Below are 27,951 nucleotides of genomic sequence, written 5' to 3' on the forward strand. Positions count from 1 at the left end.
TTATACTTCTTTGTTTTCATTTTAGTTTTGGACTGATTTCATTTTACACGATAATTAAAAAATCATAAATTGAATGATACTTTCTCTGTTCAACTTTAATTGGGCACATTTGATTTTATACTGTGATTAAAAAATCATAAATTGAATAATAAATTTTATTATTTGACCCCACAATGATATTCACTAAGCATAGGAATGGATAATGAAATTGTAGTTGTTCACATTTAATGTATACTATTAATTGTAGGGGTAAAATGAAAAAAATAATTAATTTTATCCTAATTTAGTAAGCGATCAACTAATATGAGACATTTATTTTTAGTAAGACTATCAATTAACATGGGACGGAGGGAGTACATTTTACTATTTTACCCTTTATTCATAGTAATGCTGTTGGCATAAGAATGGACATTGAAATTGTAGTTGTTCGTATTTAAATACTATTAAATATATAGGAATGAAATAAAAAAAATAATTAATTATATATATCCTGATTTAGTAAGTAATCAACTAATTTAAGATATTTATTTTTAGTAAAATGAACAACTAAAATGAGACGAAGTGAGTATATCATAGTTTATTATTTGGTGTATTTGATTATCACATTATTTTATTACTGTCTTATTTGTTGACTCAACATTGTATCTCTTATTAGTTGATATATTATCTTCGCTGTGCACTTGAAATTTCTACACTTGCGTCCAGAGTTTTTCAGAAACAAACTCTCGACTTCTACAAGATTAGGGGTGTGCATTAGTCGGTTCGGTTCGATTTTACATATTATTGGTTCGGTTTATCGGGTTTTAAATATGTTAAATAAATAACCAAACCAATAAGATAATTTTTATCGGTTTTCGGTTTATCGATTTTTAGTCCTTAACGATTTGGTTTTCGGTTTAACCGATAAGAAAATACTTATAAAATAGAAATAATAGTAACTAACATGAAAAAAAATCGAATCTCAGTTGCAAACAAAAATTCTACATAATTTATTTTAATTTACAAGAATCTTCAAGTTTGAACTAAATGATTTTAGGAGAAATTAAGAGTTTATATAATTGAAATAATAGGTTTGTTAATTAGTAGAAATTATAGAGAAATATATAATAAGTCACATATATATATATATATATATATATTCATTCTTATTAGATTATCGGTTTCCCCAATAACCCAATAAAAAAAATCAAATCGAACCAATAACCCAATAATTTTTTTTATAAAATCATTAAAAAACCGTTAACCCAATAACCCATTAACAATAAATCAATAACATTTTTATCGATTCAATTTATCGATCGGTTCAATTTTTACACACCCTTATACAAGATAGTGTAAAAGTTGTGTACACTCGAATCTCTTTATACCTTAATTGTGCAATTTCACTAGTTATGTCATTGTATTTATAGATCAATGAAGTTCACATATTTTTTTTTGTCAAGTGAAAAAAAGAAATCTTATTTTATATTTGGATGAGAAACAAGTTTTAGCAAAAGAAAAACAAAATTGAAAAACTCTTTTCAGGAACTCAAAAAAAAAAAAAAAAGATTTAAATACGCACCCAGTGTAAGATGAGAAATAAACTCATTTAAAATGGTATGAGAAAAATCCAAAACGATACAATCTAGTTCCCCCGTCTCTTTATCTCTCTCACTTCTTCTCCGCCGACATCTCAACCGTTCGCCGGAGTGTTGCGGCGGCGCCCCCACCAACATCTAAAAAACAAATCAAGTCCGTTAACTTTCCTTCTACTTCTGTTAACTAACGGCCAATTCGCCGCCGTTAATTAACCGTTTACCGTTGATTTGGATTGATCAATAAAAGGTACTGATCGGTTTGTTATAGAGGTTTTTGCTCTTCTTCTGTTCGTCATTTTGCTGTTTAACTTAATTTTAATTTAGTTTTACTATTTTCTTAGGATCCTTATATTTTGTCTTTTTTTAATGATTTTAGATAGTGTTTGTAGATGTTTAGCTCCCGTTTGGCCGTAGATTTTGAAGTTGAAACTTGAAATGTGAAAAATTTGAGCTTGAAGTTGTGATTTTTGGTAATTAAGTTGTGTTTCGATGTGCATTTTATTTAGTTTTTTTTTTTTTTTTTCATTTTTGACATTTTTAGGATGCTTATATTTTGTCTTTTATGTATTTAGATACTTTTGTAGATATTTAGCTCCTATTTTGCCATATATTTTGAAGTTGAAACTTGAAATGTGAAAATTTTGAGTTTGAATTGTGCATTTTACATGGAAAAATTTCTAAGTTTTGCGAGTGAAAGTCGCAGAAAACCAGAATCTGGATAAAAGTTGAAAATTTTTGGATACTTTCGAAGATATTTAGCTCACATTTGGCCATAGATTTTGAAGTTGAAATTTGGAAGTTGAAAATTTGAGTTTGAAGTTGTGTTTGGACATGCATTCTAGTCGGAAAATTGAGCTTTTGTGAGCGGAAGTCCCAAAAATTTGGGAACTTGAAAATATTTGAACGAATCTAATCAAAATTCATGGTCAAATAGATACTTGAAGATAGATTTTCAAAATGTAGTCGCAAGCTTAATGTTTGATTGACATTGTTTAAGTCCTAACATTTTTGGGGGTGTTTCCAAAAGTTTGATATTTTCAGTCTTGCTATAAACAAAATGAATAATAAAGCAGCTGATGGAAGAATAAAAGATTTGTTTTTAAGTGCATATTTTTGTTTTGTGACATTCTTAATGGACTTCATTTTAGAAGGGACTAGGTTTTGAGTACTCATTTAACTCCTACGCACCTACATTGAGATAGTATGATGTGTTGCATTTTCAAGTCATTTGCAATTTTGATGTTCGTTTTTATACAACAAAACAACTGCAGCTCAATTTTTAAGTTAATTGGGTAGGTTATATGAATCATCTATATCCAATTGGGGAGTCTTAGTAGTTCAGTTAGTTGGTTGGCTACCTGAACTTTCAACTTGTTGGTCAAGATTCGATTCCCCACTTTGTAAGCCCCTTCCCCATTACCACTTGCCCTTAACCCCAATTTTAAAGAAATAAATAAAATAATCTGTATCCATATATTTCTGCTCCATTGTACCCGTTTCATTTCGGTCATCCTAAGATTGATTCTCTCGATGCATTTCTCTGGATTGTTTTAATAGAAGAGTGTGGTAAACAGTGCTATCCTTTTCTGTGTCAGGAATTCAAGATGATTGGATCTTTTATCACCAGAGGGCTTGTGTAAATTTCCGACTTCACTTATAAAGCTTTAAAGACTAGTAGTCCTAAATTTTCTATTCTTCGAGTTTCTTAAGCTTTGATCTTTGGTGTTCGTCATGCAGGATGGTTTTTGGTTATGCTTATCCAGCCTATGAATGCTTCAAAACTGTGGAAATGAACAAACCTGATATTCAGCAGCTCCGCTTTTGGTGCCAATATTGGTATCTTGCTACATTTGCTTTTTAGACCTCAATGTATCTTATTGTGGATCTCGGTTCTAACTATCCCGTTCCTCCAATATTTCAGGATCTTAATTGCTATGTTGACGGTTTGTGAGAGGTTCGGTGATGCTTTTATTTCATGGTAATCACAACGAACTTGTTTGTTCATTTTGTATGTATGTTACTCCAACTTGTTTCATTGTGAAAAATTTGTGTTGATGTTAACTTTCTCTTTACTTTGTGCGATACTTCGTTCTTTTCAAGGGTTCCAATGTACAGTGAAGCTAAGCTGGCATTCGTCATTTACTTGTGGTGCCCCAAAACGAAGGTATTCATGTATATATTTTCTCGATTGGAAAACAAATATTTAGTCTTTGATTGGTTTCAGTTTCATATTAATCTACTTGGTTCTTCATTTTGTCATAAATTACTGCAGGGAACTACATATGTGTATGATGCCTTTTTTAGACCCGTGGTTTTAAAGCATGAACCTGAGATTGATAAAAATATATTGGAGTTGAGGACCAGAGCAGGAGATATGTTATTTTTGTACTGGCAGAAAGCTGCTAGCTATGGTCAGACGAGGGTTTTTGACATTTTGCAGTATATTGCTTCGCAGTCAAATCCACCTCCCCCCACTCAGGTTTTCATTTAAGACGTGTTTCAGGGTTTATATGCAAACCCAATCATTTTCAACATTTAAAAATACTCTTTACTAAGTGATTGTTTTAGCTGTTTTACATCTGAAGATCTAATTCATATTAGAGTTTGCATGCTTATGAATCCATGAAGCTGGGTTATGATGCAACTGCGGAAAATCCTTCTCTAAGTGTGTTCTGTGTTGCTAATTATACATTTATAACTCAATACTTGTTGGGGTTTAATAGATAGGTTGAATCATGTTAGCCTAAGCAGGGGGGAGGTCGGGCGTGCGGTGTAGATAATAGCCAGCTTACAGATAATATGATCTGTTGCATTTTCTGGTGCTTTGCTGAGTGTGGATTTGCTTATGTTTGTCATTCTAATTAGGTTTACTAATTAATTTGCAGTCAGGTAAGTTAATAAAAGATGGGGCCTGGAATATATAGGAGTTAGAATCTAAGGGGAATTTTGTTGCTGGTGACCTGGTGTGTATTTGTCATGCCTCTTATTTGACCACATGACTTCCTCACCTAGAGTCACCTACTTGCCTGTACAAAATTGCGAACAAATGTTTTATGTGGCTTCAGTGTTTTTTTGGCTAAAAGGTAAACCACCGTTCATCCTTTCTTTCCACCCTCATAATTATAGATATGAATTAAACTCTTTTCTTTTCTACTTGATCAAAAAGAAAGAAAATATTAATGACAATAATAATAAGCAAGAACTGTAACGTATCCTAGTAGTACAGGAGTTTCGGTGTTCAACTTTACATTTTCAGTAATGTAGTCCATATTGTAAATATTTTACAGCTTTTGTTGCTGAGATTAATACTATACTTTCAACAATTAAAAAGAAAGAGTTTTCAGTGTTCAATTGGTAATGTTGAGTGGTACTATTAATTAGCTTCAAGATTGTGGGCTTAATTTGATCCTAGTTTCAAAATATCCATTTGAGATGTCTTTCAACATTGCAGCCACTAAGGCAAAGCAGCAGAGGTCGTCAATCCACAGCAACACTAAATCGTAGATCATCCGCTGGAGCAACACAAGTACCAGCTGAGGAACAAGCATCCCTTGCTTCTGATGAATCCTCAAATGGGGAGGAAACAGATACATCAGCAGATGCGGGATCCTCCAAAGCTCCTCCCCCGGCTTCCACTGCAGCTGCAAACGCACAAAAAGCAACTCCATCCAAATCCATGGTTTCGACTGTAGCTTCTACTCTGAACACACAGAAAGCATCTCCATCCAAAGCCCTTGCTGAAACCACCAAATCTTCGACATCTGTTGAAACTCGAGTAATGCAGATCGATTCTGCGCCTTTGTCAGCTAATGAAAGTGGTAACCCTCCTGCCGAGACGGCCTTGGAGGAAGCAGTAAGAGTAACACGCGCCAGATCAAGGAAGACAAGGGCTGGAAGCAACCCATGAATTTGTCACATCAAGTACTTCTTCTGCATGTTAGTTTGAATGTGGTTTATTATACAACGTCAGAAAAAGGATTCATTCTAGGCTAGTGAGTCCAGTGTAAATCTGGCATATCTTAGTTCATTCATTACTTAAGTTGTCCATGGTTTTTGAGCATGGCTTGAAAAATACAAAGGGTCGAGTGGGTAAGACTGCTAGATGAAATTACCATTCATTATCGAATGTCCAAATTAAAGTACTTGTGTTTGCACTCAGCGACTTGAGGATGATCAGTTATCTTCGAGGATCACTGTACATATGTATAACATCTGGCTCTTGGAGTGGCTTGTCATTGTACTGAGTGGTAATTGATATGGGACTGAGTTTCTGTAATTGTATCTTTATCTTTACCCTCATTGTCTCGGTTGGTATATGTTGTTGGTAGTATGGCTTCTTTCACTACTATTTTTAATTCAATAGTGTTGTCTCTGAGAATGCTACTATTCAAAGGGTAAATGTTGTCATAATACCTGATTCATGGTTGGTTGGCTACTCATTTTCCTCGAAAAATTGTTGCTTCTGCACTATAATTTTGCCTCAAATCGCCTTTAAAATTGCGATGCCAATAGGCAAGGTCGAAGAAACAAAACGTTGACGTAACAGATATTTCCGGAAGAGATGTACATGTAATTACAACCTATTCAAAGCAACCAGAAAGACTAGATATTTAAGATTCACAAAATTGTGCAACTATCACAGTTTACTTTAATATTCTCCAGAACCATTTAATGTATAGCATAAGCTGCTGGCAAGAAACAATACATAACAGCCAACGAAACATGTTCAATGAAGTAATATCTAAGCCTAGTCTCAAGTCCCAACATTGGTTAATCTCAAGACTGATTCTCCAGTAAACCATATTAATATAAATCAGCGGCATAATTATACTCCAAAGGTGCAGGATTTTCCCTGAAACCCAGATATTTCTTACTATAATTTGGCTAGAAGATATTTACAGGTCTGTCAGAAGCCTTATTTGTGTATATCTTCTTGAATCCATATATGGGGTTCATAACCAGGTCACCCCATTTTAAAAAAATTATTGAGCACCCCATAGAGCGGTAGCGCTGACCTCCTCCTCCGAGAGTAACCAGTAATCATCATCTACCTGCAGTTTAGGGGAAGAACATGTTGTGGATTAGAATGAGTGTTTTTAAAAGCGAAAACATATATGAAGAATTCAGTACTATAGTAATAATATTGCAATCAAAATAACTAGGCATAGTACATGGACACTATCACTTGGCCTCAATGGCAACAAAACACCCCAACTTTCATTGTGACCATCTAGACACTTCAACTTGACACATGTGTCTTGCGAACACCTTAACTTTGAAAATGCACATCTAGACACCTTTACAGGGGTGCATTCTCAAAGTTGTGTTGTTTATGTAGCCGACTTACATCAAGTTAAGGTGTTTAGATGTGCGTTTTCGGAGTTGGGGTGTTTAGTTGTTAGTTGAGGCCAAGTTAAGGTGTCTATGTATTATGCCATATACAAGAAGTGGCCATTTATCAAACTCCTCACAAGTTTGAGATTCAGAAAGTGACTGTTTATTGTTTGAATTACTTCGCATCTCAAATATTTGAAGTACATGACTCATAACCAGTGAAGAGATATCCCTTTGCTTTGAATTACTTTATCGCTTTAAAAGACAAGGCAGATAGTGTTTAATCACACTGATTCGTATGCGTTTCAACTCATGCGACACAGTTAGAGCTACCAGTAAATCGGAAGGAGAAGAGAGGGGTTCAGTCATATACTTACACTGGCATGAGAAGGTACTATTTTGTGAACACCCGAGAGCTTTGAGGCAGTTGAATCTAAAGAGCAAGGTCGTACTGAGGATAGGTAAGCATCATCTGTCTTTTCTGCAGCAGACAATGCATCCAAGGGCTTCTCATGTTTGATGGTTAAGTCCTCATGCTGCCTACCCGGTTTGCTGCATATGTTGATAATCATGTCAGTTAACGGGGCCTGAATTTGTTTTTTTTTTGTACAGTAGTAAATCCCTTTCATTTAAGGAAAGACTATTACACAAAGAGAATTAGTAAACCTGGCATGCTACATTTTGTAAGCTGCCAAGCTACACATACATCCAGTTGTTACAAGAGGAGAGAAGCTTGTCATGTAGTGGAGATACCTCAAGAGAAACAAATCAATAGGTGCTGTTGTGCTTCTAAGAACAAGTCTATACTGACTCTCCAAATCAAGATCCTATAAACAAACATAAGGGATCAGAGTCTAGCATATTGTCCGTAATCCTCAATATTGACAAAGACCACAGCTACTCACCTCACATGGATCAGGAACTTCAATAGAACTAGCATATGGAGCTTTTATAGCAATAACAGTTTTATCCTGTCATTAATACTGACAAATGTTGTAGAGAACTGAAACGGCATCATGAATCACATATATAAGATAGCTGTTACATACCCTGAAACGAGGCAAACTCATGATATCCTCCTCAGTCAGAAAGAGGCTCCTGAAGAGTCGAAACAGATGATTTTAAGAAATTGATCACATTTTCAAAATAGAAAGAATGGCATCATGAGATAAGGGGCATACTTCTGAGAATCCATGTCAGATTCCAGGGTTCTTATTTGCTCCAGTTTTTCCCTGTATTGATAATTGTTTCACATTAATAAAGTAAGAAAACTCAAAAACATTTCCCTCATTGATGACAAGTTATCAAACCTTATGCAGTTATCAAGTCGGCAATCCTCTGCATTTAAATATGCAATTTCCCCCTGTCATTTCATAGGAAAGCAAGGTTCAGTAAAAGAATCAGAATGGATGAATATACAAAACACTCTCCTTCCTTCATTCTTTGAAGCAATTTATAAGCACCTTCAGTCTAGATACTTGATTATCCAGCCCTCGAGATTTGGTTGACCGGAACCCTCTGTTAAGATAAATTTGGGTCATTACCATGTAAGATCATAAAAACTGAACCAAATACACAAGTTTCTTACTTCCACCGTATATGACTCTTTGTAGTTTTCTCAATTAATCCAATTCCCTCGAGGACATTTGTGATGTCATAAATTCTTCTCTTTGCTACCTGTAGCACAAGAATTTTAATAAATTTAGTATCACATATGAAACGAAAAGAGCTAAATGAGGTGAAGAGAAAAGCACAAAATATTTTCTACTAATCTTACAAATCCATATTCATGAAACCATTATTAACATGTAACTTCTTCATACTATGATACAGGGGGAATTTACCTCCAAAACATCTGCAGAATGGTTCAAATCAAGGGTTCCATCATCAGCCTCCTGAAGTAAATTAATGAATTTCTTTGTCAACAAGCCTGCCAAAAAGTGATATATTTATTAGTCAGTATCTCAAACACCAGCAAGAGCAGAAGCATCTGGTCCTATAAATTTCATTTACATAAAGTAGCTTACCCAACGAGTTGTCATACCGATAATGGCCACCTAAATTCAGGTTATCAAGTAGATCTGTTTTAATAGGAAAAAGAAAAGAAATTAGTACATTAACAAACTTGACCACCAAATAAATACATATTTAGGAATATACAACCTCAATCTAGTACCTGCATTTACTCCTTTAGCAGCGGATACGGCATCTCTTGAAACCTTTCCTTTACTGGGTTGTTTAGTACGTGCACTAGTTGCTTGTTTAAGAGGAGAATAGTTGACTGCAAGACTCTTCTTACCAGCTCCATACACACAATTGTATTCCCCAGGCTTTTCAATTTCATTTTTCTGCTTCAAGCAATGAAAGAACTCCATTAATATGAAAAAAGTATAGGGCATTGTACAATCTCAGAAGTGAGATAAACAACAACATACTCAGTGTATTCCCACAAAGTGGGACAGAAGTGAGATATGATTCAAAAAGATTCAGCAGGTACATTTATAGCAGAACTTGTATAATCAACAGAAAAGTTTTGAGAAATCTTCATTCTAAAGGATTAGATGACGGTAACCTAGTATAAAAAGGTGAATTCGACCATTCAAATGCATGACAATTAACGGAGGACTTTATAAGATTAAGATACTAAATTGCACAAATTAAGGCACTATCTCTATAATTAGCCAGAGATTAGAAGAAGTCGAGCCAAAGACTGAGGGAAGTTCAGAAGGAATGGGAAAACTGGCAACCGTTGGCCGAGGCAATCAATTGCAAGCATTGGGAGATAAAGTATTTTTAGAAAAGGAGAAAGCCTTTTTCTCATATATCTAAGCTAGGATTGACAAACTTACTCAGTATCTGTGTTGATCGAGATAACAAATATACAACAAACTAACTCAGATGTGCACACAGAACGACACGGAAATGATGTAACTTTATATAGGAGAAAAAGAGATGAAAACACAATACTGTTGAAATGAATGTAGAAGAGGCAATTAAGTGTAAGCATAGGAAGACAAGTCAAAAAAGAAAGGAGAAACCTTCTTCTCATCTTTTTAAGCTTGGATTGACAGAGTTACTCCAAATTTATGTTGACTGAGATAACTGTTGAAGAGAAATGTACTACATCGGTGAGGGATGAGATCCCTGGACTACTTATAAGGCTTGGGCTATTCTCCTTCCTTTGAGGTAGCTTTTATGGAAATCACTTAATTCAAAAATAGGAGAAAAGGCGATGAAAACACAATAACACTCACCGGAGAAAAAAGGAATGTAGAATAGGCAATTAAGTGCAAGCATTGGGAGATAAAGGGGAAAAAAAAGGAGAAATCCTTTTTCTCATATATCTAAACATGGATTGGCAGAGTTACCCCGTATATGTTGATTGAGTTAACAAAAACACAACAAATCATCTAAGATTTGCACAACTGTAAATCAAGTAATTTAAAAATAGGAGAAAGCGATGAGAATACAATACTACTCACCAGAGTAAAAACAAATCAGAAGAGGCAATCAAGTGGAAGCGTAGGGAGATAAGTAAAGAAAACAAAAAGAGAAGCCTTCTTCTCATCTTTTTAAGCTTGGATTGACATAGTTACTTTGTTTTTATGTCGATCGAGATAACCGTTGAAGAGAAATGTACCACATCGATGAGGGATGAGATCCCTGGACTACTTATAAGGCTTGGGCTATTGTCCTTCCTTCGAGGTAGCTTTTATGGAAATCACTTAAAAGGCGATGAAAACACAATAACACTCACCGGAGAAAAAGGGAATGTAGAATAGGCAATTAAGTGCAAGCAGTGGGAGATAAAGGGGAAAAAAAAGGAGAAATCCTTTTTCTCATATATCTAAACATGGATTGGCAGAGTTACCCCGTATATGTTGATTGAGTTAACAGATACACAACAAATTATCTAAGATTTGTACAACTGTAAATCAAGTAATTTAAAAATAGGAGAAAGCGATGAGAATACAATACTACTCACCAGAGTAAAAACAAATCAAAAGAGGCAATCAAGTGGAAGCGTAGGGAGATAAGTAAAGAAAACAAAAGGAGAAGCATTCTTCTCATCTTTTTAAGGTTGGATTGACAGAGTTACTTTGTTTTTATGTTGATCGAGATAACTGTTGAAGAGAAATGTACCACATCGGTGAGGGATGAGATCCCTGGACTCTTTATAAGGTTTGGGAAATCCTCTTCCCGTTAGCTAGCTTTTATGGAAATAAATTCATAAATAGGAGAAAAGGCGATGAAAACATAATACTACTCACCGGAGCAAAAACAAATGTAGAATACGCAATTAAGTGCAAGCTTGGGAGATAAAGTATTAAAAGAAAATGAGAAAGCTTTTTTCTCATATATCTAAACTTGGATCGACAGAATAACTCCAAATTTATATTGACCAAGATAACTGTTGAAGAGAAATGTACCACATCGATGAAGGATGAAATCTCGGGACTCTTTATATGGTTTGAGAAATCCTCTTCCCGTTGAGCTAGCTTTTATGGAAATAACTTAATTTATAAATAGGAAAAAGGCGATTGAAACATAATACTACTCACCGGAGCAAAAACGAATGTAGAATAGGCAATTAAATGCAAGCATTTGGAGATAAAGTAAAGGCAACCCGGTGCACTGAAGCTCCTGCTATGCGCAAGGTCCGGGGAAGGCCCCGACCATAAGAGTCTATTGTATGCAACCTTACCTTACATTTCTGTCAGAGGCTGTTCTTAAGACGCCCACTGTGGGGCATTGGGAGATCAAGCATTAAATAGGAGAAAGCTTTTTTCTCATATATCTAAACTTGGATCGACAGAGTAACTCCAAATTTATATTGACTGAGATAACTGATGAAGAGAAAGTACCACATCGGTGAGGGAAGAGATACCTGAACTCTTTATAAGGTTTGGGAAATCCTCTTCCCTTTGAGCTAACTTTTACAGAAATCGCTTAACTTATAAACAGGAAAAAAGGCGATGAAAACATAATACCACTCATCGGAGCAAAAATGAATGTAGAGTCGCAATTAAGTGCAAGCATTACTTTAATAAAGTATTAAGAGAAAAGGAGAAAGCTTTTCTCATATATCTAAATTTGGATTGACAGAGTTACTCCAAATTTATATTGACCGAGATAATTCTTGAAGAAAAACGTACCATATTGGTGAGGGATGAGATCCATAGACTCCTTATAAGGCTTGGACAATTCTACTTTCTTTGAGGTAGCTTTTACAGAAATCACTTAATTTAAAAATATGAAAAGTCGACGAAAACACAATACTCCTCACCGGAGCAAAAAGGAATGTAGAATTGGCAATTAAGTGCAAGCATTGTTAGATAAACGGTAAGAAATAATTGAGAAATCCTTTGTCTCATATAAGTAAACTTGGATTGACAGAATTACCTCATACATGTGTTGATATACATAACAGATACACATTAAATTACTGATATTTACACAATAGTAAATGACAACAATGAGAGCAGGACCAAGACGGAGTGTTTGGGATGTAAGTTTAGTGATTTGTCGCATGAGGATGACGTGGTTGTGAAGTTGGATTCTCAGGACCATCCAAAAGAGGGAGAGTTTCAAGTATCTTGAGTTTATGATTCAGGAGAATGGTGAGATTGATACGCACTGTATTGATGCAACGTGGTTGAAATGGAGGCTTGCCTCGGGAGTTTTGTGTGATAAGAAGGTGCCTCCTAAAGTTAAAGGTAAGATCTACAGAGTGGCAGTCCGAGCAGCTATGTTGTATGGAGCAAAGTGTTGGCCAGTTAAGAATTCCCACACCCAAAAGTTGAAGTTGGCGAAGATAAGGATGTTATGATGAATATGTGAACTTAGTAGGATGGATAGAGTTAGAAATAAGACTATTCGGGAGAAGGTGAGAGTGGTTTCAGTGGAGGACAAGCTACGAGAAGTGAGGTTGCGTTGGTTCAGGCATGTGAGGAGGAGGGAGTCGAATGCTCTAGTTAGGAGGTGTGAGAAACTGGCTATGGATGGTTTTAGGTGGGGTAGAGGTAGGCCGAAGAAATATTGGAGGGAGGTGATTAGGCAAGACATGGGGCTATTATAGCTTTCGGAGGACATTACTCTTGAGAGGAAGGTGTGGAGAATGCGAATTAGGGTAGAAAGGTAGTAGGTAGGAGTATGTTCGTAATAGTAAGGAAGAGTGCGCTGTTTTTATCTGTGCCTATAGTGTCTTGTAGCCTCTTGTTCATGGTGTTTAGGTATTTTTCGTATAGTTAGTTTATAATATCACTTTGTGAGTGCTTTGTTTCCCTTACTATGTAGCGGTGTGATATCCCTTTTTGTTGGTTGATTTTATGATTTTTGTTTGATCATATTGGTTATTTGTCCTGAGTCGGGGGTCTATCGAAAATAGCCCCTCTACTTCAGATGAGGTAGTGGCATGGACTGCGTATACTTTACCCTTCCCAGATCATTTTGTGGGAATACACTGGGTATGTTGTTGTGGACTTAACATTAACTTTTTATTATATTAAAATGAAACGGGTTGATGTTATTAGTTAGTGGACAAGACATAGGTCGTGTATTCATGTAGATTCCATATGAGTCTATATCCATTTCATGTTATTAGTGTGGTCTAGCAATAGTGTAGGCCTATAGAAGACCCGAGGGGAAGGGGGAGGTGCACTAGGTTAAGGCTTTTAAGCCTATAAATATAAGGCTAGGTCCCCACTCCTGGTTTAACCTAAGACATATTCCTATAAGTTGTCATCCGTCATAAGCCAAAGAGAGGAAGACTCGGCCTAGTTTGCCTTCAATCGTGCATTGCTATGGCAGATAAAGGTACAAATTTCTTCTTGGCGTATATCGCCTTCAAGCGTGCATTGCTATGGAGGATAAAGGTCTGAACTTTCTCTTAGCGTATTTCATAGGTATTCTTGATTTATGTAAATCCGTAGTTGTTTTTCGTGATTGTTGTAACACTTACCGAAGTGAAAATAAATGTAGAAGAGGCGATCAAGTGCAAGCATAGGGAGATAAGTAAAAAAAATGAAAAAGGATAAGCCTTCTTCTCATCTTTCTAAGCTTGGATTGACAGAGTTACTTTGCATCTATATTGATCGAGATAACTGTTGAAGATAAATGTTCCACATCGGTGAAGGATGAGATCCGTAGACTCCTTATAAGAATTGGGTAATTCTCCTTCCTTTAAGGTAGCTTTTACGGAAATCATTTAAATTTAAAAATAGGAGAAAAGACGATGAAAACACAATACTACTCACCGAAGCAAAAAGGAATGTAGAATAGGCAATTAAATGCAAGCATTGGGAGCTAAAGTTATTTTTTTTTAAAAAAAAAAAAGAGAAATCCTTTTTCTTATATATCTAAACTTGGATTGACAGAATTAACCCATACATGTGTTCATCGAGATAACAGATAAGCAACAAATTATCTTAGATTCGCATAATAGTAAATCACAACAATGAGAACATAATAATACTACCCGTCGGAGCAAAAACGAATGTATAAGAGGCAATCAAGAGTAAGTATAGGGAGATAAGTAAAAAAACAAAAGAAGAAGCCTTCTTCTCATCTTTCTAATCTTTGATCGACAGGGTTGCTTTGTATTTATGTTGATCGAGACAACTGTTGAAGAGAAATGTACCACATCAGTGAGGGGTGAGATCCCTGAACACTTTATAAGGTTTGCGAAGTCCTATTCCCTTTCAGCTAGCTTTATTGAAATCCCTTTAATTTAAAAATTAAAGAAAGCGGCACTCAAAGGTGTGGCCTAAAATGAAGTGAGTTGAGCACCATGAGGTCTCACATTCAATTCCCAGTAGAGACAAAAACACTAGGCGATTTATTCTCATGTGTTCTAGCCTTGGTGGACAGAGTTATGACACCATGTTTATCCCTCCAAAAGGAGAAAGCTATAGAACACAATCCAGAGCAAAAACAAATGTAGAAAAGGCAATTAAGTGCACACATTGGGAGATAAAGCAAAGCAAAAGACAGGAGAAAGCCTTTTTCTCATATATATATGAACTTGGATTGACATAGATACTCCGTATCTACGTTGATCGAGATAACAAATACACAACAAATTAACAATGCACACGATCGTACAAAACAAGTACAGAAATCATGTAATTTGAAAATAGGAAAAAAGGCGATTAGCATACAATACTACTCAACGGAGAAAAAAGGAATGGCGAAGATGCAATTAAGTACAAGCATTGACATATAAAGTGCCAAAAAGGAGAAATCCTTCATCTCATATATCTAAACTTGGATCAACAGAAGCACAATGTATCTATGTAGATCGAGATAACAGATACAAAATAGTACTTTTCTGTGCTGATCAAGATTCGTACAACAGTACAAAATAGTAGCATCAAAATAGGAGACTCATCGGAGCAAAAAGGAATGTAGAAGACGCAATTAAGTACAAGCATTGACAGATAAAGTGCCAAAAAGGAGAAATTCTTCATCTCATATATCTGAAATTGGATCAACAGAAGAACAATGTATCTACGTTGATCGAGATAACAGATACAAAATACTGATCGAGATTCGTACAACAGTACAAAACAGTACAAAAATTCACCGGAGCAAAAAGGAATGTAGAAGACGCAATTAAGTACAATCATAAACAGACAAAGTGCCAAAAAGGAGAAATCCTTCATCACATATATCTAAACTTGGATCAACAGAATCTCAATGTATCTACGTTGATCGAGATAACAGATACAAAATACTACTTTTCTGTACTGATCGAGATTCGTACAAGAGTACAAAACAGTACGAAAACTCACCGGGAGCAAAAAGGAATGTAGAAGACGCAATTAAGTACAAGCATTGACAGATAAAGTGCCAAAAAAGGACAAATCCTTCATCTCATATAACTGAACTTGGATCAACAGAAGCACAATGTATCTATGTTGATCGATATAACACATACAAAATACTACTTTTCTTTGCTGATCGAGATTCGTACTGCAGTACAAAACAGTACGAGAACTCACCGGAACAAAAACGAATGCAGAAGACGCAATTAAGTACAATCATTGACAGATAAAGTGCCAAAAAGGAGAAATCCTTCATCTCATATATCTAAACTTGGATCAACAGAAGCACAATGTATCTATGTTGATCGAGATAACAGATACAAAATACTACTTTTCTGTGCTGATCGAGATTCGTACAAACAGTAGAAAACAGTACGAAAACTCACCGGAGCAAAAAGGAAGGTAGAAGACGCAAGCGGATTGCCGGAGAAGGAGACAGATTCCGAGCAAATTCTAGGAATATTAGAGAACAAACTGCGGTGGCTCCGGCTAGCTGCACCAGCAAGTGCCGAAGCCGAAGGAGAATTGTGATGAAGTGTAGCTGCTGCAGCGCCAAGTGACAAGTTGAGATCCACGTTATCACTAGCCGCTGTTGTAGACATAATTGAACAAGCAAAAATGTGGAAAAATATAGTACAAAAGAGGGGTTCAAAACAGCGGGAATGAATAGGAATGGAGAGCGCAAAAGCTTATGTGGGGAGGAGGCGCTGAGTTTCGATTTCGAATAAGCGAGGGCCCGCTTCCCCGCTCACCTTTTATGAATAATTTTGTGAAATTCATGTGGCCCTGGGCCATGTTAGTAATATGGGCCCATAATAGAGTGTGTCTTGATACTAATTTGGGGTGGAGATGACAATATTAAACAAAGGTAGATCTCAAGGATCTTAACATTTTTAGCCTACTCAATATATACAACAACATAGTCTGTAAATTTCCAAGTAGTGGGAGTTTGGAGAGGTTAAAGTGTACGCAGTCTATATCACTATCTTTGAACAGGTAGAGAGATTATTTTTTATAGACCCTCGCCTCACGACAAAAAAACAGTAAACAAAGCTGTAATAAAACATGAAACAAAGATGGAATAACAAAAATAAGACACCCATGAAGTATTACTATACACTATCAAACCAAAAGCACACACTTCACCCAAAACCTCTTAGTTAGAAACTCCAACCTATGGACAAAGCCGTACGACTACTAGCAAGGTTACGCTCACACGCACTAGCCCTCGAATCTAATTCGCATTCTCTATACCTTCCTATCTAGTATCGTGTCCTCAGTAAGCTTTAACTGCTCTATGCCATGTCTAATCACCTCCTTCCAGTATTTCTTCGAGCTATCTCTTCCCCGCCTGAAATCATCCAAAGCCAATCTCTCAATATATGTGTGTAAAAAATTTATTCGCATCTGGTGTTTACACCAAACTAATATGATTAACCATAATAAAGTAACTTAATAAAGTAAATACATGATAATTAAGTATGGTTAAGTAAAACGAACTTCACATTCAAACACATGACATGCATGTATTGAATTGATATAAATATCGAGTGCGAATAAGTTTTTTCCATATATATGATAGTGAAACTGTGAAAGGGAAAATGGCTCAAGGGATTATGGGGGATCAAATTATCAAATTTTCATTAATAAGGTGAAAATTTATGTGACAAATCAATTGAGTTTGTAAGATTTTCCTCTTGTTCGTTTTATTAGTACTTGTAATAAGTGTTGGTTCAAGATACTTGATATCGTAGAATTTATCTTACGCTAATATACATGTAGAGAGATTAATATAATTAAGAAAAAGTATTAAATTAAGACCAACGAATAAATTTTAGTGATTTAAATTATCTTTTTAGTTAGTATGTTTTTAGAGCAGCATAACAGGCAAAACATAAAAAGTAAAAATGAGAAGAGAGTCTAGAAAGTGTACTATGTAATTACGGATTAAAATTTAAAAATAAAAATTACAATCATGGTTATTTTTTGTTGTAATCTTTATTTGACTTTCGTGAGGGGTAACAATTCATATATTTAATTCAAAACGGAACAAGTATTGGCTGAAATTTTTATATAGAAAGTTTTTGTTTCCCGGTTAGTAGCTCTATTTCAAAGAGAATGACACTATTTAATAATTAATCTGTTCTAAAATAAATACAACTACCTTTCCAAATTGAAAATAATTTAGGTTGAACTTATATGTTTAATATTACAACTTTCAAAAATCTTATAATTATACAAATACAGCATATTCAAATATATTCAAATATTACAAGTATTAAAGTTTTTATCTTTTCAAAATTTCGTATTCAATCAAATTACGTCATATAAATTGAAACCTAATAGTAGGAAACTTGTCCACTCCTCAAGGGTAGGACATGAGTCATAACAATAGTGTGATAAACCAACACACTATGGTTTTTGAATTTCAAAAGCTGTAATTTAAAAACTAGGCGGCATTCCGCACAATCTGCGCCTCATCATGTTCACTTGCTATAACATAATAATATCCTTAAACAAGTTGTGTGAGATTATGTAAAGATCATTTGCGTTATAATTTTAAGTTGCTAACGTGTTATGAAGATTCATCATGAATTCATAGATTTTATATTTTCTGTGTCGATTAAATTGCAACACGTTCGTTTTTTTTGACCGGCTTAAAACCGATAATGTGAGTGAACTCGCCTACCCATGCTCCTTCGCTTTCCAGTAGAAAATGTAGATAACTTCAAGCGGAAAACAAATTAATTTGTTGTTAAGAATATCAAGAACATAAATAGTAATGATCATGTGGCTAAGTCTCGATTAGTTTGGTGTTGAAGAGTAATTGCTAATGTTGTATTACATTTTTTATATTCCTAAATCAATACACATTTCAACTGTTTGCTCAAAGGAGGACAACGATATAAGCTAAGGGATCGTTTGGTATGGGGGATGGGATTAACAAAACATAAAGTAGGAGGGAAAAAAAGACTTTCTGGTCCTCGAATCAAGAGAATTGCTTATTCAAGCTTACATCAATCAATGAATAAAGTACAACATAAATTATCTTGCTTTTGTCCAAACGAAAGACAAGATAATCCTACATCTATTCTAACAGGCAATATTCTCGAAATTATGAGGAAATGGCATCGCCCAACGACATGTACAATCAAGCAGAGAGAGGTCGAAAAATGTTATCCTAATTGGAGCTGGTAACGGGCTCACTGCTAGATATTTTGGTGCCACTAAGTATATAGCCACCAAACGCGCTCATCTGCATTTGTGGATGGGTTCTCGATGGGAGCACCTGCACGTATTCTAATTATTAATTCAAGCACAGTTAACAAAATAGCAAATAGAGGCAGATCTAGAGCGGGTTTAGCAGGTTCGACTGAACTCATTGTTTTTGGTTCGATCCGTAGGTACACATGCAAGAAATGTAATGCTTTTGTGTATGTGTGTATTAGACTCACTTTAAACCTATTGACTTTAGATTCTGATAGCAAATATAGAGAAAGAAGTTGTCAGTAAAATAAAAGGTGTATGCATGTCAACCAACTATTATAAAATTTCTATTATCTGCTTGACAGAGTTCCCTGAGAATGCATATAAAAATAAAGTTAATCATGCAAGTGGGATGTGGTTTGGGTTTTAATTAAAACAAACCTGATATTCACGTAGCCATGGTTCAGAAATTTGTAAGCCAATCGCCATTTTCTCTATCTGCAGGTTGTGCATACATGCAGCAAGAGGCTGCAATTAAAACAACGGATCAGTTTTGATCGTTACTTCAATCATTGATCTAATAGAAGAACATACCCGCCTGCACACCTACCCACCGCCCGCATCAGCATATGGAAGAACGGAGAGGCTTATTACAATTCTAGCCAAAATGTTGTAGTGGAAATCACAAATTTACATCAAAAGCCTAAGATCCATTTGAGACAGAAGCAGAATACGCAACAAAGAATACACTTTACATAAATTATTCTACCAAGAAGATGTGATAGCAATAAATTTCATAAGCCTCTTCTGTGCTTGGGTACCAACATAGAAAGACAATGAAGACAGCACGACTCTATAAGCATTCGAGAGGAGATACTATTGTAGGATCACCACAGAATGTGTTTTAAAACAGTTTTCTCCTCTCGAATGCTTGTATCTCTCAAATGGAAAATGAGAAGATACTTTTGAAAACTGTGTTACTTTCTTCGACTAATTACTCAGCTTTGGAAATTAAAAGCAAATTAAAGGATATTGACTTGCTACCATGATCACTACAGGGTGCCCAAATCCAACGATTAAATGTTTTAATACCAAAAAGTGTTTATCTAAAGTTAATTCTAAGAAAATTCTTCTTGACATATAAAGAATGCAGAAGTTGGGCTATTACATACAGGGATATGAAAGGGCTTGTGTGTGCAAACAAAGAATGAGCAGCGTGGCAGGCTAAGTACATTAAATAAGATGGGCAAGCTAAGAATAATACCAAAGCATACTGGTGATAAACAGCAAAAGGAGCTGAAAATGCTAAAAGAGGAAGCACTTCTTTAATAATGCCCCACGGGTCCAGTTCTGGAGCAGCAATTATTAGGCTGACAAAAATAAATTGGAAATGAAATTGAACACAGCAATATAATATGTCAAATGAAAAGCATGAAACCCAGATTATATTCAAACCTGGAAAAACCATTTTCTTTCCACAACTTGATGGCCTCCGGGGGTGCTTTCTGACCCGCTTTTATAGATTTAGCAGGCTTGGTTATTGGAGAAGGAACTTTCTCAGGTGTTATATCCATGCCACCATCTTCAGCTGACACACCAACTTCTTCTAGACCAGCAGAATTAATGGCAGGTAAGGTTTCCTCCTGCAGGTACATGTTTTAGAGAGAAGTTTAAAACACATCCAGGCATGCATTTACAGAAGAAATAATTTACACCAAAAAAGATCAACTTTGATTTTACCTCACTCTCAGACACTGAAACTCCAGTTTGAAATGAATTCAGGTCGGTCAGTGATGCATGCACAATTCTATAACCGTAGAAAAATAGCAAAATCATTGTTAGTACTAATGCAATAAACATATTTAGACGATTTTTTGGAAATCTACAACTTTTTTTTTGCTTGAGTACTAATTGGATTATTTTCTATTTCATTGCAAGAGGAAGTGTACCTTTTACAGATTTCATCACTTAAATTAAACATCCTAGTGATATCGACAGGATATGGTGACAATCCACGATAAGTATTGCACACATAACCAGTACCTGCTAAGATCATTGTCATGAAAAAACTATATATTCATTAACTTCATAGTAATTAACAGTATCTGACAATCCTATAAGTTTATAGCATGTTTGACATGGTTTCACAACTATGAAGCTTCAGCGTTGTGTACATCATGACAAATCGACAACCATATGATCAGGATCAGTAACAATAGCAACAATTCACAGACATACAAATTCCAATAGTATAGGCTGCATGATCAAATTTTATGTGTATAAAACAATGATCACAAATAGCCCTTGATGTTCTTATTGCAACTACAGTGAAGAACAAATAAACATACCTCCTAGTCGTTCCGCAATAGCACCAGTAAGAATACCACTGACCATGTCCACTACAAGTACATCTGCATTTGCAGTAACATTCCCCAAGCAGAGCAGTAGAGATAGTGCATCCACTCGCATAAACCTGATGGAAACAAGAGTATAAAATCAACCCCCATGTCTCCAAAACCCAGAATCAAGCAAAGCAAGATGAGCAAGATATAAAACATAGGGTAATTAGACTACAATGAACATCTGGACCACAAATCTATTTATATTCTTCAATTACATGAGCACTGCCATACCAACAACAAATAACATCAAGGAGAATATCTCAGATTTCATTATTTTCTGATTCTTAAACAAGTAATCAAAGGCTATCCTTATTTCCCTCCGATCAAAAAGGTAAATCACAACCAGAAAACAACAAATTAAGATAGTTGCTCAAACACAAGAAAAGACCATATTCTTACCCAATTTTGTCAGGATGTTTCTTGAAGTAGGCCTCACAAATGCTGAAAAATGCAAGATATATGTTAAAAATTAAAGAAAAGATCGAGGAACAACAGTGACTAGGAGATTTGCAACTAGAAACCAAATGGAGCATTATGCCTTTCTACAATTGAAATCAGCACTAGCTGCTTGGGGATTCTGAGTTCAGAAATTAAATGCAGAACTATCATTTATATGCTTCAAAGAACAATAGTGCTTAGAAATTAATGCAGAACTACCATTGTGTATGACTGAAACGAAAATATCACCTGAATAAAAAGATTCATAAAAAGTGAAACGCAATCCACAGGAGCCCTAGCTTTACTTATCAAAAAGAAGTAAGACGGCATACTCAAAATTCCACAGAAAAACTGACTGTTCCCACATCAATGAAGTGGTATAGTATAATCTAGTTACAACAAATTGAACGTTACTGGATATCATAGCTCAACTAAGAAATACTGCCTTCTTCCACTTGGAGCAGTCGGGCTACATTTTGCAGCATATGGAAGTTACTTGTTTAATTTTGATTACGTTACCATTCTTAGAGTTCTAGTTACTAAGCTAGAAACAAAAGAAATGGAATAAAAACATTATCCAATCCTATGTTGGCCGAACACTCCAAAAATGCTGCTGCACATGAGTCGGTTCCTCCAAAAATGTACAAATTTTGGAGGATCCGACACGTATCCATTGGTGTTTATGAAGAGTCCGAGCAACATAGATCCAATCTCAACCCCCCCTCTCCCCAAAGATAAAGTTATAGATGAAGCAAGATATTGGGAAGTCTAAAAATAGAGACCTCCAGTATAACAAAAGGAAATCTAAAGGCAGGAGTCCACCTTCGTGCAAAGGGACGCCTCAATAGTACTCGAGGTGCATATTTCTTCTGTTTCTTAACCCTATACTTTTCCTGCAAACATCGAGAGGTCAGAATATATTTTCCCAAAGGAAAACTAATCAACACCAAAAAATGCCAAGCTTACTTGTGAAAATAACGTCTTCTTCTCAAAAGTTGCACTGTTTGCAATGAGTGCTTCAACTATTTCATCCCCTTTTGCTCCCTGCCTGGAACATAGTAAGCTTAATACTTTCTTCAAAACTGCTACATGAAGACCTAAGAATTCTTGCAGCTTTTTCTTTGCTTAAGAGATCTTTTGTAACCAAAATTTGTTCAAACATATCAGAAGAAAATATAATAAATAGATGTAGAGAAATTCCAGATTCAGAAAACCTCAAATTTGTCTGTTAATATTAATGAAATTGGACCAAACAGAGTGAAACGGCAGCGGATGATGCATACCACCATTCCAAACTAGTTTGCAGTTTCCAAACCTAGAGGACTTCTAATTAACTAAAAGTAGAAATTATCAACATCCACTAAATAAGCTCCTTCCTGCCCAGAGGGAGGGGATGAAAAGTAAACGCGGTTACTATTGCCATACATCTGAAAATAGAGCATCTTTAACAATTTTTAAATAGAAACTCGTGCAGCGGTGTAGCTCACACATTTCTTGAAACTGCCCACTAGGATAAAATAAAAATACCACATAAAACCATGAATTTCCGATAAAGTCTCACCTTCGCATCTCGTCGATATCTTCACTAGTAAGACTCTGAGCAGTATTATTATCAACAATTGCACGGTTGTCTTTAGATCCATCCACATCTTTTTCTTCAAGGTTGTTACCTGATAATGAAAATGCACAAAAGTTACTATATTCCGCATAATTTGCTAAAAGACTGATGAGAACAATTATAGAAAATACGAGATGCATAAGCATAGTTAGTTTGTTCTATCTTTGCATACTAGCTTGATCCAAGAACTATATACCACCTCTACATGCTAATCTTCTTGACCCGCTTCAAATGGTTCTTTCTCCCAAAAGCTTGAGGAGAATAAGCAAGAAATTCTATAGTAATACACACAAGCTAAAAAGAAGACTAATTCTGGTTTTACTAAAAAAGTTTGAGTGCATCTTGGAACGCAAGAGCCAATTCTTTGGCACTATTCAAAAACAAGGTATCTTCAATGTGGCAGGAAGGTCCACAAAATGTAACCCCTGAAGGTCATTAGCATAGGAAATAATACCATCAGCTGCAGTATAAGTCCTACATATAATCGTCTTCGTTATTAAGTAAACATGTTATGTTAATCATGATTGCTCCTATCCTAAAAGAGTCTATTACGATGATTATCCATACATAGCAAAGAGAAGATGTGTTTTTCTAAGAAAGCCGAACAGTGGAATATTTCAGATAGAGATTATAATTATATAACATTACACATATAGGCTGGTTAGCTCTATTATGTGTAATATTATAAAATTACATTACACATAATACTGTCAGTCTCTGCATTTTTACAAAAAAGGGGTAATTGGCTACTATAAAAACAAGCTTATTAATAAATTAAAGAACATAGATAACAGAATTTAGAGCAAATTCAAAAGCTAAATCAGAAGAATACCTTCTCCATTCGGAACCATACGAGTCAAACAGGGTCCCTCTTTTCCGGACTCAACTTGAAACAGAGACCCAAATGGACAACCTATCAGTGGCTGAAGAGAACACTTCTTATTCCCAATTTTCAATGTCCTGCATGAACAATTCAACCTCCCCGTCAACCAAAAAACCCATTGTCCAGAAAAAGCAGGGAAAAAAACTGCCTCTTTATTCACAAAAATCAATCAACTACATCTCAATTTCATATTAGTTAGAATCGATTAGATGAATCCCTTTTACAAAAATAAATGCAACAACAACAACATACCCAATGTAGTCTTACAAATTGGGATCTAGGAGGGTACAAAGTACACATTCCTAACAGTCCAAAAAGAATTAATGGAAGAGAAAGCATAACAAAGCATCTACAGTAGTAAATACAACAAAATAATACACTAATCAAAGTAAATAGTAACAAAAATCAAATGAGAAGAAACTACTGAAGCAATACGACTACTAGTATGCACATATAGCAAGACAACATATTACTACCTACTAACTTTCTACTCTAATCCATTTCCTACCGAACCTACTATCTAAAGACTAAATGCAGCTGACCAAAAAGCAAGTAATTCAAAAACCATTGTAGTCCTACAACGTGGGGTCTAGGGAGGGCAAAATGTACAATTACCTTGACCATCTAGGGAGGGCAAAACGCACACGTACCTTAACCATCTAAAAAAAGTAATAGAAGTAAAAACATAAGAAAGCATTTTGAACAGTAAATACAACAAAATAATATGGCAATCGAAATAACAGAAATTGAATAACAAGAAACTACTGGAGCAATACTACAACAACTAATATGCACGAATAGCAAGACAACACATTGCTAACTACTAATTTTCTACTCTAATCCGTGTCGTTCCCATCTAACACTAAATACAGCAAAAAAATCTACAACTACTAGTATGGACGGATAGCAAGACAACATATTACCAACTACTAACTTTTTATTGGTGTCCTTCATAACCTCCTATCTAAAACTGAATACAGCAGACAGAAAAAAAGAAAATCTACTGCCACTAATATGCACGAATACGGAATACCAAGACAACACATTACTAACTACTAATTTTCTCCTCTAATCCATGTCGTCCACAACCTCCTATATAACAGTAAATACAGCAGACAGGAAAAAAAAAATCTACGGCTACTAGTATGGATGGATAGCAACATAACATTTTACTAACTACTAACTTTTTATCATAATACGTGTCCTTCACAACCTCCTATCTAAAACTAAATGCCGCAAACAGGAAAAAGAAATCTCCAGCTACTAGTATGGACGGATATCAAGGCAACATATTACTAACTACTAACTTTTTATCCTATCCATAACCTCCTATATAAGACTAAATGCAGCAAACAGAAAAAAATGTACGGCTACTAGTATGTACAGATATCAACACAACATATTACTAACTAACTAACTTTTTATCCTAATTTGTGTCCTTCACAACATCCTATCTAACACTAAATACAGCAGACAGAAAAAAAGATAATCTACGGCTGCTAATATGGACGGATAGCAAGACTAACATATTACTAACTACTACAAACTTTTTATCCTACTTAGTGTCCTCCACAACCTCCTATCTAAAACTAAATACAACAGACAGGAGAAAAAATATGCAGCTACTAATATGGACGGCTAGCAAGACAACAGATTACTAACTACTAACTTCTAACTTTTTATCCTATTCATGTCCTTCACAACCTCCTATCTAAGACTAAATGCAGCAAACAGAAAAAAAAAGTACGGCTACTAGTATGTACGGATAGCAACACAACATATTAATTACTAATAGGGATAGCAACACAACATATTAATTACTAACTAACTTTTTATCCCAATTCGCGTCCTTCACAACATCCTATCTAAAACTAAATGCAGCAAACAGCAAAAAAAAAAAAAAAATGGCTACTAGTACAGCTGAATAGCAAGACAACATACTACTAACTACTAACTTTTTATCCTATCAGTGTCGTCCACAACCTCCTATCTAAGACTAAATGCGGCAAACAGAAAAAGAAAATCTACGGCTACTAATATGCACGAATAGCAAGACAACACATTACTAACTACTAATTTTCTACTCTAATCCGTGTCATCCACAACCTCCTATCTAACGCTAAATGCAGCAGACAAAAAATTATATGTATGTATGCAGCTACTAGTATGAACGGATAACGAGACAACGCACTACTACCTACTAACTTTCTATGCTAATTCAGTCATAATTACTTACGAGGCAGCAGTAAGCCGAGAAAAAACTAAACGATCACCATCATTGATGTCAAGCAATACATTGCAACCTTCAAAAGTTAATCTACTATTATCATTTAGATTCGAATCCTCATCAACTGCTTTATTAATCGACATTATTGGTGCTTATTGCTGGTAAAAAATTCAATCTTTAACCATTACAGTATAAGCTTAGTTTAAACCCTAGAACCCTAAAGAGGGGTTTAATTAATTTACTATATAGGGAACGTAATTTAGTCAAATGAATATTTGGGTAATAGTGTTAGCGTGTTTTTAGGGGTTTAAGTATGGGATAATTTGTGAAAGGGGAAATTTCAATTTGCTCCTTCTATACTTTCGGTGTTTGGTAAAATACCCTCTTAAGTTTATGTATTAGCAGATTTTAACCCCCATGATTTATGAAGGTTGACTTCCAATTGACATCATGCCCAATATGTTCAATATCATATTAATTATTAAGTGTCAACTCAATTAATGTTAGATCTAGACTTATTTTGTATCTTTGTTTAGTAAATTTTTTATATGGTAATTAATAGAAATGAGATTTTATTTATTCATTAGTTTCTCAATTGTTGAATTTGTTTTTTAATACATTTTCACGTTGAAAATATATAACATAACAAATTTACTACGTCTATATATACTACATAAAGGGAGAAATATTTTATGATCAAATCTAATTATAATCAACTTTGCTCCAAATTTAACTATTAACTTGTATGAAAATAATCTAGTAGACTTTACCTTCAAACTTTTAAAAAAAAAAAATCTAATAAGATAATCTCAAAAATAATGTCACATTTTCTTATTTGATAACTACTTAAAAGACACAATTTTACTTTTATCCTTATTGATCTCACTTAATTAAAATAAAAATATTACATTTTTTAATAAACGATAATTTGATAAATATCACCAAGTCTTTTTCTTATTTCTTAAATTCAGCGTCCGGTCAAAGTATGTCACATAAAATGAGAGGAGAAGAGTATAAACTTTTCATGTTTTGTATTTGTGTATACTCTAAATCTTTTTATCTTTACATCAATTTAATCCTACACGTTAATATATAATATTAAGCCTTAAACAATAGTACTTAATATATACTTAAACAATGATTAAAAGTACTAAAATGTGAGACAAATAATATATAATTAAATATATATATATGATTTGACCTCACATAAGTGATCAGCAAATAAAATGTCCAAACAAATATCAATAATTGTGGACGTTTCGAAGACAGCTTTCACGCACTGTATTCTTTGAGGCAATTATTTCGGCAAGAACTAATCACAGGATAACTAATACAATGAATGCGACGAAATAAATTAGTATATCTCTTCATATTTTTTTGTTAGAATTGTGACTTAAATTTTGTTAGTTCGGTCTAATTTCGAAGCCCACCACTAATCTC

At 34.9% G+C, this 27,951-nt stretch overlaps 3 protein-coding genes across 5 annotated transcripts; 1 reads left to right on the forward strand and 2 right to left on the reverse strand.

Moving 5' to 3' along the window:
- Positions 1–1,391: 1,391 nt before the first annotated feature.
- Positions 1,392–5,876, forward strand: LOC107866892 (putative HVA22-like protein g). 2 transcript variants are annotated; one of them, XM_016712904.2, is made up of 7 exons: positions 1,392–1,824; positions 3,173–3,213; positions 3,315–3,413; positions 3,499–3,555; positions 3,678–3,741; positions 3,850–4,056; positions 5,029–5,876. In XM_016712904.2, exons 2-7 carry the CDS (start codon positions 3,182–3,184, stop codon positions 5,482–5,484), a joined length of 915 nt encoding a protein of 304 aa, XP_016568390.1. In that variant the 5' UTR covers positions 1,392–1,824; positions 3,173–3,181; the 3' UTR covers positions 5,485–5,876. The 2 variants fall into 2 exon arrangements, with proteins under 2 accessions (XP_016568390.1, XP_016568391.1); XM_016712905.2 differs by lacking the exon at positions 3,173–3,213 and having other exon boundaries at positions 1,485–1,824.
- Positions 5,877–6,160: 284 nt separating this feature from the next.
- On the reverse strand, positions 6,161–16,548 carry LOC107869394 (transcription factor E2FC). Its single transcript, XM_016715926.2, has 13 exons — positions 16,123–16,548; positions 9,088–9,259; positions 8,939–8,992; positions 8,756–8,841; positions 8,500–8,588; positions 8,375–8,429; positions 8,222–8,274; positions 8,093–8,143; positions 7,961–8,009; positions 7,817–7,882; positions 7,665–7,738; positions 7,289–7,463; positions 6,161–6,628 (listed from the first exon to the last, which is right to left on the reverse strand). The coding sequence occupies exons 1-13, from the start codon at positions 16,336–16,338 to the stop codon at positions 6,560–6,562; spliced, it is 1,209 nt and encodes a 402-aa protein (XP_016571412.2). The 5' UTR covers positions 16,339–16,548; the 3' UTR covers positions 6,161–6,559.
- Positions 16,549–18,692: 2,144 nt separating this feature from the next.
- On the reverse strand, positions 18,693–26,783 carry LOC107866893 (tRNA (adenine(58)-N(1))-methyltransferase non-catalytic subunit trm6). Of its 2 annotated transcripts, XM_016712907.2 has the most exons (13): positions 26,521–26,783; positions 24,234–24,361; positions 23,345–23,453; positions 22,750–22,831; positions 22,606–22,676; positions 21,745–21,786; positions 21,292–21,416; positions 20,893–20,986; positions 20,684–20,750; positions 20,399–20,586; positions 20,208–20,313; positions 19,385–19,471; positions 18,693–19,025 (listed from the first exon to the last, which is right to left on the reverse strand). In XM_016712907.2, the coding sequence occupies exons 1-13, from the start codon at positions 26,652–26,654 to the stop codon at positions 18,918–18,920; spliced, it is 1,341 nt and encodes a 446-aa protein (XP_016568393.2). In that variant the 5' UTR covers positions 26,655–26,783; the 3' UTR covers positions 18,693–18,917. The 2 variants fall into 2 exon arrangements, 1 of the variants encoding a protein (XP_016568393.2); XR_007054777.1 differs by lacking the exon at positions 20,208–20,313 and having other exon boundaries at positions 18,972–19,025; positions 26,521–26,727.
- Positions 26,784–27,951: the final 1,168 nt, after the last annotated feature.

Source organism: Capsicum annuum, chromosome 4 (assembly GCF_002878395.1).
Source record: "Capsicum annuum cultivar UCD-10X-F1 chromosome 4, UCD10Xv1.1, whole genome shotgun sequence".
NCBI classification, from domain to species: Eukaryota; Viridiplantae; Streptophyta; class Magnoliopsida; order Solanales; family Solanaceae; genus Capsicum; species Capsicum annuum.

Coding starts and splice junctions, on each gene's coding strand:
- LOC107866892 (XM_016712904.2), top strand. CDS start 3,182: ATGATTGGATCTTTTATCACCAGAGGGCTTGT. Junction 3,414..3,498: donor CGCTTTTGGTGCCAATATTG/GTATCTTGCTAC, acceptor CCAATATTTCAG/GATCTTAATTGCTATGTTGA. Junction 3,742..3,849: donor TGTGGTGCCCCAAAACGAAG/GTATTCATGTAT, acceptor AAATTACTGCAG/GGAACTACATATGTGTATGA.
- LOC107869394 (XM_016715926.2), bottom strand. CDS start 16,338: ATGTCTACAACAGCGGCTAGTGATAACGTGGATCTCAACTTGTCACTT. Junction 8,589..8,755: donor ATTCTGCAGATGTTTTGGAG/GTAAATTCCCCC, acceptor CTTGTGCTACAG/GTAGCAAAGAGAAGAATTTA. Junction 8,010..8,092: donor TCTGACATGGATTCTCAGAA/GTATGCCCCTTA, acceptor TCGACTCTTCAG/GAGCCTCTTTCTGACTGAGG.
- LOC107866893 (XM_016712907.2), bottom strand. CDS start 26,654: ATGTCGATTAATAAAGCAGTTGATGAGGATTCGAATCTAAATGATAAT. Junction 24,362..26,520: donor TCTCGGCTTACTGCTGCCTC/GTAAGTAATTAT, acceptor TTGTTCATGCAG/GACATTGAAAATTGGGAATA. Junction 21,417..21,744: donor AAACATCCTGACAAAATTGG/GTAAGAATATGG, acceptor TGTTTCCATCAG/GTTTATGCGAGTGGATGCAC.